This window comes from Pleurodeles waltl, chromosome 1_2 (assembly GCF_031143425.1).
Source record: "Pleurodeles waltl isolate 20211129_DDA chromosome 1_2, aPleWal1.hap1.20221129, whole genome shotgun sequence".
NCBI classification, from domain to species: Eukaryota; Metazoa; Chordata; class Amphibia; order Caudata; family Salamandridae; genus Pleurodeles; species Pleurodeles waltl.
In genome coordinates, this window is record NC_090437.1 from 730,043,777 (window position 1) to 730,056,606 (window position 12,830).

Sequence of the window (12,830 nt, forward strand, 5' to 3'; positions counted from 1 at the left end):
AGCTCTGTCATTGCACCCCAACTACAGAAGATCATCAACAGCTCTTTCGAGTCTGCCACCTTCCCGGAGAGCTGGAAACACGCCGAGATCAACACCCTCCTCAAAACACCCAAGGCGGACCCAAAGGACCTCAAGAACTTCCGCCTATCTCCCTGCTCCCCTTCCCGGCAAAAGTCATCAAGAAGGCTGTCAACAGACAACTAACCCGCTTCCTCGAGGTAAACCGTACCCTGGACCCTTCCCAATCTGGATTCCACAGCAACCACAGCACCGAAACCGCCCTCATCGCCGCCACCAACGACATCCTAACCATACTGGACAGTGGCGAAACCGCAGCCCTCATCTTCCTGTTCCTCTCAACCACGTTCGACACCGTCTACCACCACACCCTACTCTCACGCCTCAGCAATGCTGGAATCCATGACAAAGCCCTGGACCGGGTACCTCCTTGGTCACCGGCAGAACCCAGAGAGTCTGCCTCCCCATTCCGCTCGGAGGCCACCGGAACCATCTGCGGCATACCCCAAGGTTCATCCCTCAGCCCGACTCTCTTCAACGTGTACATGGACCGGCTCACTAATATCACCAGATACCACAACCTCAACATCATCTCATACGCCGACGACACCCAGCTGATCTTCTCGCTCACCAAGGACTCTGTCAAGATCTACCTCCATGAAGGAATGAAGGCCATCGCCGAATGGATGAAGAGCAGCTGCCTCAAACTCAATTCAGACAAAACGTAAGTCCTCATCTTCGGCTGCACCCACTCCACATGGGATGACTACTGGTGGCCTGACACTTTCGGAACCACTCTGACTCCCACCGACAACGCACGCAACCTAGGATTCAACTTGGACCCCTCACTATCCATGACCTAGACCGCCAACCCTGTCTCCTCCTCCTGCTTCAACACCCTCCGCATGCTCCAAAAGATCTACAAATGGATACCCACCGAAAACAAAATAACTGTCACCTAAGCCCTCGTAAGCAGTAAGCTGGACTACGGCAAAGCCCTCTACGCAGGAACCATGGCCAAACTCCAGAAGAGGCTGCAACGCATCCAGAACGCCTCTACATGCCTCATCCTGGACATCCCCTGCCACTGCCACATCACAGACCACCTGAAAAAACTGCACTGGCTCCCAGTCAACAAGATCACCTTCAAACTCCTCATCCACACTCACAAAGCACTGCACAACACCGGACCAGAGTACCTCAACTCTACTTCTACACCCCGACCCAGCATCTCCGCTCCGCCGACCTCGCCCTCACAACCGTCCCACACGTCCGCAGAACTACAACCGGCGGTAGATAATTCTCGCACCTCACCGCCAAAATGTGGAACACTCTTCCCACCCACCTGTGCCAGACCAAAGACCTCCTTACCTTCAGGACACTTTTCAAGACCTGGCTGTCGAGCAGTAGCAGTACCTCCCCCCTTTCCCCCCCTCTTCAGCACCTTGAGACCCTCACAGGTGAGTAATGCACTTTACAAATTCCTGATTGATTGATTGATTGAAAGGCAGGGAAGGACATTTGGAGGAACACTGCACCTCCCTCACATCCTGCAACCCCAGACAATTAGGCTTCACCACTAAAAGGACTTTGCCTGACTTGTACTGCTTCAATAAGGAACTCCCTGTTTGCTAAGTGTACAAAGGAGCTGCCCAGAGTCCCCTGCATCAAGTCCTGCAAGCAGAGCCAAGCTAACCAGCCTCCATTGGCCATTTGAGGATTCTGACCAGGTGCATTCTGGAAATTTTAGCCCCAACTCCGAAGGAGCAACTCAAAGCTGGGCACTTCAAGGATACAAAAAGGACCTCTGGAAGAAGATCCAGAAGTTTTGAGACGTTTGGAGCAACTCCATAAGTTGAAGAGGTGCAATGTGGGAGTTGTAGTCCCATGCCCCAAGAGGCAAACCAGAGCCTCTGAACCCTTGGCTGGTGCTGTGGACCACTTTCCTGAATCAAGAAACACTTCCGAAAGTAAGTGAGACAGTGTTACCTCATAAGTGGCCTGAACTCTGGACTTTGTCCCTTTCCAGTGCAACCTTTGTTTAACCCTTTGAGCGTTAGTTGCCGTTATGTAGTAGAAAACTTTATTTAAAACAAAATTCATATCTCCGGTTCCCCTTGTCCAATTTCAATCACATTGGTATCATTTTAAAGATATAAGTATAATCTATTGTTATGAATTGGTGTTGTATTTTTATTGAATTTTGTGTTTTACTTATTTACTGTTTTGTGATTTTTAAATGCTTTACACATTTGTCTCCTAAGTTAAGCCTTGTCGCTTGTTGCTAAGCTACCATAGGTTGGGCTGGGTTTAATTTATTAAGACCTAACTGGACCTAAGTGGAGGTTAGTGGCCATATTGCTAAGTGGAGGTACTTACCTGCCCTTACCAGTAATCCACTTGCTATCACAGATGGAATTGTGTGTGTCAAAACAGGGCTTAGTGTTAAGAGAACTGTTCAACCTGGGCGCCTTCCTCGACTTTATATCTCTGCTCATAATTAGGAGGAAGCATGTTTCCAGAGCAGCCAAAAATGGATTGGTAGGTAGATGCCTCATTTACATATGACAGGGTTCTGTGTAGAATGTAGTTACTGTGAACAGAGAGACAGGGGTCCTGTCTCCTTGAAAAGTGCTAAAGCAGTGTACTTTGGGATAGTTTGTGGGAAAGCAAACAGGAAAGGCCGGAAAAGGGGGATGGCCGTGCTGTGGTATTTCTGTTAGGATTAGATCGAGAGTTGCCACACATGAGTAACTAACGTACATGTAAAAATCAGCTTATCAGAAAACAACAGACCTTGGAAAGAGACTTCATGACCCAGCAAAGAGAATGTGCTTGTTGTCTGCTGTCTTTTGCCTGGCTAGAGACTGAGGCCTGGATCAGCTGATTTCTATATTGAGGACCAAACGGATGAAGAAGGGTCCTCTGTGGAGAAGAGCCAGTTCCACTGTTTGAGTTGATTTTTCTGGATCTTGATGGCAGCCTGCTAGAACTGTTGAATTGTGGCCTGGGCCTGATACGTTTTCTGAATTCTTTAGTCAGTGGGGTCCAAACTACTTTCAGCAAATGCATTGTAATGCAGTGTACATGCATATTTACAATTTATGTTTAAATATTACTCAAGATAATTGCATAACATGTCATTCTTTTTATTTCACAGGTAGAGACAGTTGGAGACAAATACATGACTGTAAGTGGTATTCCAGAACCATGTACACATCATGCTCAGTCAATTTGTCATCTGGCATTAGACATGCTGGAAATTGCTGGTCAAGTTCAAGTAGATGGAGAACCTGTTCAGGTCAGCATGGGCTTTTTACTATAATGTCGTAAACTACAGATCAAGATGATATTTGCACATGTAACTAGGAACATAATAATGTAGTTGTTTCACAAGGCACTGCTTAATAACATTGTTGGGTAGACTATACTATTCTTTTAGTGCAAACAAATAATGTATGGCCTGATTTAAAAAAGAAAATATGTAAAAGAGAGCTTCTAACTAATGTTTGAAAATTTATTTTGTTTAAGAACAAAACAATTTCCATTAGTGTGTTACCATTCAAATATAGTAAAATACTACTCTTCCTTTGAGGTATGTGCCATGTGTGAAGATGCTGTGAAAGCGAACCCATCTGGACCAGCAGGATATTAAACACTCTAGGGCCCAGATTCACTAATGACTCATTCAACACAGGACAGCATTACAATTTGAATTAAAAGGCAGAAAGCACTGCACGGAGCCATATCTACAAAGAATGGCCGGCTGCTAGTGTAATTGCCTGTGCTGGTGCTCAAACAAGTCTGCCTTGCATGACGCAAACCCTTGCACTATAGAGAAGAAGTGAATTTGTGCTGGAGTGTGCTGTCCGATGTGCAGGCAAAATCAGGCATTTTCCAGCCATAGAACGTGCAAAGTGCATTGCAGCACACATGAGATGCATCTCGTTTTGGGAAAAGAACATATTTTACCTTGTTTGTGTTTACTTCTAGTGCTTTCTGTGAAGCCTAAGGGCCTGATTTAGAGGTTCACTGATGGAATAAAGGCAATCAGAGTAGTGGAGGACTTTATCCCTGCCTTCACGCCTTTACTCTGCTTGTCAAATTTAGAACATGAGCTATATGGTTTGTTTAAACTGCTGTCACAATGGTTCATAAAAAGCCATTAAGAAGACTATGGTACGCTTGTCACCAAACTTTTAAAAGGTTTTACTTTTCCACAACCAAACTCCCAATATGGTAGTTTGGTTTTGTAAAAGTACATTTTATTGTGTTGTAAACATAGAGGGCTGCCTGACCCAATATTGGGCAGGAGAACCAAGCGTTTGGCAGACAGTGCAGTACATCACTGTTGTGAGAGAGCACCCTATCTGCCCAACTCTAATTTAGGCCTAAGGGTGTGTGTGCTAATCTGCTCCAGTAATGACCCCTTAAACAAACCAGTGCAAAGTGTTTTTTGTGCTGTCAGAATTGCAGTTAAACTGCCTTGGAAAGGCTGGCAGAGAGGAAGTACAGGGGGCCAGGGCTGGGGGCCTGCACTGCCCATGACCATGTTGTGGGCAGTGTATGGGCCCTTCTGCCCAGCACCCTATAAATGAGCACTGTCTGGGTGCTGTTATGCTATAGTATTGGCCTCAGCTCCCTTAAGGGAGCCAAGACCAATACCATAGCACTGTTCCAGCCGGGCTGACCAGTGGGAATATCATAATACAATGTTCCCGCCAGTCAGCCCGGTGGGAACATCATAATACAATGAGAGGTGAGGCCGCTGGGTTGTCAGCGGTCTCTCACCAAACTTGTAATGAGGCCCTGTTAGAAATGGGGTCTTTGGTTGGCAGTCAGGTTACCTCCATCCAAGCAAGGCCCCTCACTCTAGTCAGGGTACGGAGAATCACCCTCAGTTAACCCCCGCTTGCCCCTTTGGTAGCTTGGCATGAGCAGGTAGGCTTAACTTCAGAAGCAATGTGTAAAGTTTTTGTACCAACACACCCAGTAACTCAGTGAGAACACTACAAAGGACACAACACAGGTTTAGAAAAATAGGTAATATTTGTCTAAACAAAACAAGACCAAAATAACAACAAATGTAACATACACAAGTCGAGATATGAATTGTAAAAAGAATAAGCGGGTCATTACGACCCTGGCGGCCTGCGGTATGTTGGCGGTAACACCGCCAACAGGCTAGCGGTGTTCCGCCAGTAATTATGACCGTGGCGGAATTGCCATGGCCATACCGCCGGCCCCTCCACTTTCCCGGCAGGATTCCGCCTGGCGGTCATAGTCCCCAGGGCAGTGGTGCCAGCACCACTGCCCTGGGGATTATGAGTCCCCGACCGCCGGCCTGTCCATGGCGGTACACACCGCCATGGAAAGGCCGGCGGTAAGGGGACTTGGGGTGCCCCTGGGGGCCCCTGCACTGCCCATGCACTTGGCATGGGCAGTGCAGGGGCCCCCAGGCATAGCCCCGTCACACATTTCACTGTCCGAATTTCGGGCAGTGAAATGTGCGACGGGTGCTACTGCACCCGCTGCACATCAGCATTGCCGCCTGCTCTATTACGAGCCGGCTGCAATGTTGATGTGACATTTCCGCTGGGCCAGCGGAAATGTCATATTAGGGAGACAGAAATACCGCCGGCAATGGCGGTATTCTGTCTCCCGCGGCCTCGGTGGTCTTTTGAAAAGACCGCCGAGGTTGTAATGCCCCCCTAAGAGTCTTAAATCCTTAGAAAACAGTGAGAACGCTGTTAACACACAAAAGTACCTGGGTAGCGTCAAAATAAATTCATACTGGTGAGTGTGCATCGGAAAAGGCCAGATATGTGTTGATTTTTCAAGTGAGACTGTGCGTCATTCCTCCTCCCGTCGGGTCAGAGCGCGTCATTTCTTCTCCCCCCCCAAGAGAGCGATGCATCGATCCTGGATGGGCATCTCAGATCTAGGCAGGCTTTGCATTGATTGTCCATGCCCAGCGATGTTGCGTTAAAATCCGGTCACACAGTGTCAGAAAACCATGCTGCGTGGGGGCTTGCATCGTTAGCAGCTGCTGCTGGTGATGCACATCATTTCTCAAGCTGTGTTGCGTCAATCTCCCAGCCGTGATGCAGGTAGAGAGTGATTGTAGCTGCGAGGCTGGCAGCGCATCGTTTATCGGCCGCGAGGCGGGTAGTGCATTGAAAGTTTCACCACATGGTGGTCTTTGCGTGAATTTCTGTCCTTTTCCACCAGCTGCACCTTTCAATTGCCCAGAGACAGGTTAGGGCACTACTTGGCAGGCAGGACTCTCAGCAGAAAGCCCAAGTGCTGTCAGAAGAAGTCTTTGTTGTCCCTGAAACTTCAACAACAGTAGGCAAGCTCAGTTCAAGCCCTTGGACATTCTTCACTAGTGGAAAGTCACACAAAAGTCAGTCTCAGGTAGAAGCAGCTACTGCAGGCCAACCCAGCAAAAAACAGTCACAGGCAAAAGGGCAGTACTCCTCCTCCACCTTCTCGAGCTCTTCTCCTTGGCAGGGATTCCACTTGGTTGCAGAAGTAATCTAATTTTCTGGGGTTTGGGTGCTCTTCTTATACCCCTTTCTGCCTTTGAAGTAGGCCTACTCCAAAGAGCAGTCTCTTTTGTTTTCAAGATCCACCCTTTCTCAGGCCAGGCCCCAGACACACTCCAGGGGGTTGGAGACTACATTGTGTGAGGGCAGGCACAGCCCTTCCAGGTGTAAGTGACCACTCTCCCCAGCCCAGATGGCCTATCAGGATATGCAGACTACACTACATCTACCTTTGTTTTACTGTCTAGAGGTGAGGTGCAAGCAGCCGAACTGTCAAACTGACCCAGACAGGGAATCCACAAACAGGCAGAGTCACAGAATACTTTAAGCAAGAAAATGCTAACTTTCTAAAAGTGGCATTTTCAAACACACAATCTAAAAAACAACTTCACTAAAACACGCATTTTTTTATTGTGATTTCAGAGACCCCAAACTCCATACCTCTATCTGGTCCCAAAGGGAATCTGTGCTTTAATAATATTTAAAAGCAGCCCCTATGTTAACCTAGGAGAGAGATAGGCCTTGCAACAGTGAAAACCGAATTTGGCAGTATTTCACTGTCAGGACATGTAAAACACATACATACATGTTCCACCTTTAACACACACTGCAACCTGCCCATTGGGCTACCTAGGGCCTACCTTATGGATACCTTACATTTATAAAAAGGGAAGGTTTAGGCCTGGCAAGTGGGAACACTTGCCAAGTCGATTCAGCAGTTTAAAATTGCAGTCACAGACACTGCAGTGGCAGGTCTAAGCCATGTTTACAGAGCTACTAATGTGGGTGGCACAACCAGTGCTGCAGGCCCACTAGAAACATTTTATTCACAGGCCCAGGGCACTTCTGGTGCACTTTACTAGGGACTTACTAGTAAATCAAATATGCAATCATGGATAAGCCAATGTACACATATAATTTATACAGGGAACACTTACCCTTTAGCACTGGTCAGCAGTGGTAAAGTATCCAGAGCAAACAAAACAGCAAAAACAGTTCAACACACAGATACAACCTAGGGAAGTAGAGGCAAAGGGTTAGGGGAGACCATGCCAATGATGCCAAGTCTATCAGGCCCTGAGTCTGATCCCACATCGTGGGACAGCTGTCGGCTTAATCCTTTTGACTAGATAGCAGCACCTTGCCAGAACCCAAGAGTAAAGGTGATTTGTGGCAGCCTATTGTATTTCATTCTAAGACTCCTCAAGGAAGTATCATAAATGCAAAGACAAACAGAAGCAGGACTGGGTTCAATACCCAAATGGCTCCGCCATGAGAGCAGAGGCACAACACCCTGCTAAAAGAATGCCCCCAGAGCTGAAAAATAAAATAGGAATAAAATGCATTTATTACCATTTTACTTTTCAGCACCCTGTCTTGAACTGTCAGGACAGGGTGGATCAATTGCTGCTGAGTGGCAGCAGGGAGATCTGCACTTTAGTTTAAAGTGCCTCAAGACGGAAAAAATTGTCCCAAGGACCCCCTGGGTGCCAAATGTGGAATCGCAGTGGTCCCAAAGGATGGGAGACCTAAAGACTCTCAGACCCCTCTAGAACACTAAACAGTGATAATCTATGTCTATGCAAAAGATGTATAATGTTATTCAAATATTAACATGATTATTCTTCATATAAGATCAAACCATATCAAGGTGTATGTTTAACAACCTAATGTAACTCCTAATTGTGCACCTTTAGTTTAAAGTGTCCCTTTGGCCGGATTTCTTGCGATGGCCATCCAGACATGCGTATTTTTAACTTCTCTAGCTCAGATGTTTTAAGACAGCTGGGTTAGAGAAAGCACAGGCCTCCTGCTCTCTTAGGAACACTGAAGGAGGCCGCTCCCTCCAATTCTGATGCTTTCTAACAGCACTGGAGCAGTGCCAGGACTGGTTAGTGCAGTTTCCTGGGTCTTGAGTTGGAGCTTCAAGGAGAGAAGTGGAGGACGCCACGCGGTAAGTGACATATTTTAAATTTCATTATTGTACCACCGGTATTTTGCCTGCCACACCACTGTAAATATGAGCCAGATGCCACTGTTCGATATGTTTATTGAAGGAAATGCATTCCATGTAGAAAGGCATGATTTGTGATTAGGATAATAAAACACAACACCATTAGAGGAGTGACTACAAAAATGAAACAAAGGAAAAGTCCCACCATGCTGTCACAATAGTGCATCTAAAATCCCTACCTGCACTACAAAGATTCTACATGAGAGCAATAGCAGTGTTAGTCCCAATATGCTCATCTAATCCCTGAAAGGAAACCCAATCATCATACCTGTGTTACAGGTAAAGAAGAGGTCTGTTGGTCTGCAGAGAGTCCTCCCACTTGGATTAAGAGAGAGTGCAGAATATCAGCAGAAACTATAACAACAACGTGCAGCATAAGAAAGCAGGCTGGCTGGAATGTTCCCTCTGTGGTGGTGAGGGCAGTGTGATGTTTCATAATAAAACATCTGATGTTCTAAGAATTGGCCAGACGTGACAACACATATTTTTCTATGCAAGGTAGATATCATGCTCTTTTTACCTGCAATACCCAGTAAGCTACTGTGGGCAGCCTTGGGTTGAGCACAGAATGAAAATGTTGTGAAAAGAAAAAATATAACAAATTCTGCATGGGAGGGCAACTAATAAAACTAACAAAACATCTCCACTAAATGAAGCTTTGCTTAACTAATAAGAGGAATAAAAATGAAATGTAACTAGGGGAAAGGCACAGGCTGAAGGCCCAGAGGTAAAATATTGTGCTGTGTAAATGCTAAAATAACCTTATAAACCCCTCCCGATTGTAGGTTCAAAAGTGCAGAGGTCAACAACAAAAACCTAATATTAAAATCACCATTCCTACATTAACTAGTAAAAGCAAGCTAAGATATGCAAAAACAGATAACAATGTCCATGTTGACTAGCAGGATAGACCAGCTTGACACAAATTAAAAAGGGTCAATTTAGAATTTCACAAAACTTTGATATAAATTAAGGCCAAATGACAGAAGATCAACAATAATTGTGATCCTTTAACAAATCACCAATTTCATCAATTGTTATTGAATCCAGGAAAACCCTCACTTCAGCAAGTGTTAAAGTAACCAAATCATTGACAAGGAAAGTGAGGGAACACTCATGTTCTGTTGCCTAAGCCATTGCTCCAACTTAGGCGGCAGCATCCTGCCAGGTGTTGTATCACAAGGAGCCACTTGATCCACAAGGGACAGCTCATAGAAAGCTTCTTGTAGCAATTACAATCTCACTGTTCATGTCTGGTAATGAACCCTCATCAGACTCAGGAGGGGTAATATGTACTATTCCCACTCCAGTTAGCACAACAATAGGGAAAGCATATGACCCAAGAGGGGTAATATTTAATATTCCCTCTGCAATGTGTGCAACAGTAGGGAAAACATTGGACTCAGGAGGGGTAAAATGTACTATTTCCACTCCAGTCAGTGCAATAGTAAGGAAAGTGTTGGACTTTGGAATGTAAAATGTACTATTCCCATTCCAGTCGGTGCAACAGTAGGGAAAGCACTGGACTCAGAAGGGGTAAAATTTACTATTCCCACTCCAGTTTGTGCAACACTATGGAAATCATTGGAGTTAAGAGGGGTACAATTTACTATTCTCTGTCCAGTCAGTGTAAAAGTAGGAAAAGCATTGGACTCAGGAGGGGTAAAATTTACTCTTCCTACTCCAGTCGATGCAATAGTCGGGAAAGCATGGGACTCATGAGGGGTAAAATTAAGTATTCCCAATTCAGTCTGGGCAACAATAAGGAAAGTACTTTACTTCAAACACATACCTTACTTTAATACAACTATTAATTTCATAAAATTGTAAATCTATTACCATAAAACTGAATGTTTGTTGGCATGTGTAGCTGTAGATACACATGCTTTGCATAAGTCCAACATCTAGTGTTGGGCTCACAGTGTTACAACTTGTTTTTCTTCGAAGAAGGTGTCTGAGATCGAGTGACTCCTCCTCTTGGTAAGACTGCGCTTGGGCATTGAATGCTTTGTTAGATTGTACACGCTGCCACACTGTAGACACACATAAAAAGTATATCTAAATTAAAAAAATTAAATATTTACACATTTTTTATAATAAATGAACAATGAATTAATTATTATATACAAATAATTATAATTAATTATTATGTAATTAACTTTCCATCCTATATGCCTACTAATCCAAGAACGCGCATCCAAAATGTAAATTAAAGAATTATAATAATTACACAATTTAAGTAAGTAATTAACTAACATGTGACTAATTATTAATTAATAACTAATTAACTTCCCTCCCTTTACCCCTATGAACGCAACAACCCACATCTAAAATATAGATTACAAAATTATAATAATTAAACAATTTATATAACTGATCAACAACTAATAAATTAATAATTTATTAGTAATGAATTACTAATCAATTATCATTTATTTATCTCCCCACCGTATAACCACACAAACCCAACAGCCTGGAACTATAATATAACATAAAAAATATTATTTACACAATTTGCATACCTAATAAACAAATACATATTTAATATTAATTTAAAAATATATAAATGAATTATACTTAATTCCCTTCCCACCCGGTACCCTTCAAGCCTCACACCCTGCTGCAAAACTATAAATTACTATTTTACAATTACATTAATAATATAAATAACTTAAAATTACATACTATATTTAAAAACATTAACAACAGTAACACACACAATATAAAACATAGACAATTAAAATATAATTTAAAAACATAAAAACACTTAAAAATCAATATTTCTTACCTTAAAACAGCGATATTTCTGTCAATTATATTGTTACAGACAATATTTCTGTGTCACAATATTGAAAACTCCATATTTCTGTAACTCAATATTTTTGAATATATTTTTTGGTTGAACAGTGTTAAGGGTGTATATGCGGGTGAACAAAGTGATCATTTCATTATCTATAGACGCTAAAACTTTTTGCACATTTTCCTGATCTATCAGCTTCAACCGGGCAGCGGCTTCCATTTGCGATAATTTCCAATTTTCATTATACATTGCATAAAATGTTTGATTTGTGCATGGTTTTCTGGTGCTTAACAGAAAGTCTTGTAAGTCTGTGTTTTCTGACCGGAGACTAAGGTGTTCTTTAACAGCTATTAATGTGGAAATTTTCAACCATTGTTGACATACTTTGCTCACACTATATGTGGTGATGATGTCAGAGTATTGTTGTGAGATGTAACTAGGGTCAGGTTGTCTCACTCTAAAATCCCCTGTGGAGTTTACACAATACGCTTGACAACCATTTGTGTCCACTGGTCACAATAGCCACCCTTTGGGACCTCTAAGTGTTAATTTAAATGTTCCATTTTAGACCAATCTGTTGAGCTGTTCTTAAGTGACATTTAAATTCTTTTGCTATTTGTCAAATTTAGCTGGTGACAGAATATTGGGCGCATTGAATTCCTTAATTTTGGCCAAGCCTAAATCAATTGTTTGCTGTACAGTCTTAAATAAAAATGTAATTTGCAACGGAATAAGGCATGCTCTAAGCAAAGCTTCCCCTCACTGTAATTGCCAATCTCCAGTTCCCCACACACTCTTTAAGTAAATCGACATCTACCAATATTGACAGTCTTCTACGGACAACAGGGAAACAAATGAATCATAATACATTAATTTGGTATATGTTAACAGAATGTTCTGCAATTTCATAGGTGGCAATTTAAGACTTAGCAGGTAGTATAGGTGGTAAGACTTAGCATTTTTGACATCATACCCAGTTAAATATGCAACATTTTCTACATATGTATTGGCACTCCCAACTGGCAGAGTTGGACAATGTTCCTATTGTGTATATATATAAACATTTCTTGGGGTGCTGGCTTTATGTGTAGACTGATGTCCATAATGATGGTAACAAAACATTTCCCCATAATATGCTGTTGTTTGATGAACATCTTTACTTTCAAACTCAGTGTAATATTCAAGCTCAGAGAGCACAGAAGCATCTGTTTTTACATTCCAATCATCGGAAACAACCCCTGGTGTTATTATATAATTCATAGAAACTTTGAAATTTGAATAATTTCTGTCAGTCCGTATACATCAAATGGCACTTTAACCCAAACAATCCCATCAGGAATCGGAATAGCTGAAAGGGTCACTGGGGATAAGTCTCTTTGGACCTATGTGTGGATAGGTAATGCTTCAAAATCTAATCCACTAGCTCACCAGCAGAGTGTTCAGGAAGATA

The 12,830-nt window shown here is 43.2% G+C and overlaps 1 protein-coding gene across 1 annotated transcript in view; it reads left to right on the plus strand.

Annotated features, from left to right (window-relative positions):
* Positions 1 to 12,830, plus strand: part of GUCY1B1 (guanylate cyclase 1 soluble subunit beta 1) — a 392,747-nt gene that overhangs the window by 327,393 nt on the left and 52,524 nt on the right. The window contains exon 11 of the mRNA XM_069243115.1: positions 3,179 to 3,319. Within this exon, the coding sequence (XP_069099216.1) occupies positions 3,179 to 3,319 (141 nt within the window). The remainder of the gene's footprint in view (positions 1 to 3,178; positions 3,320 to 12,830) is intronic.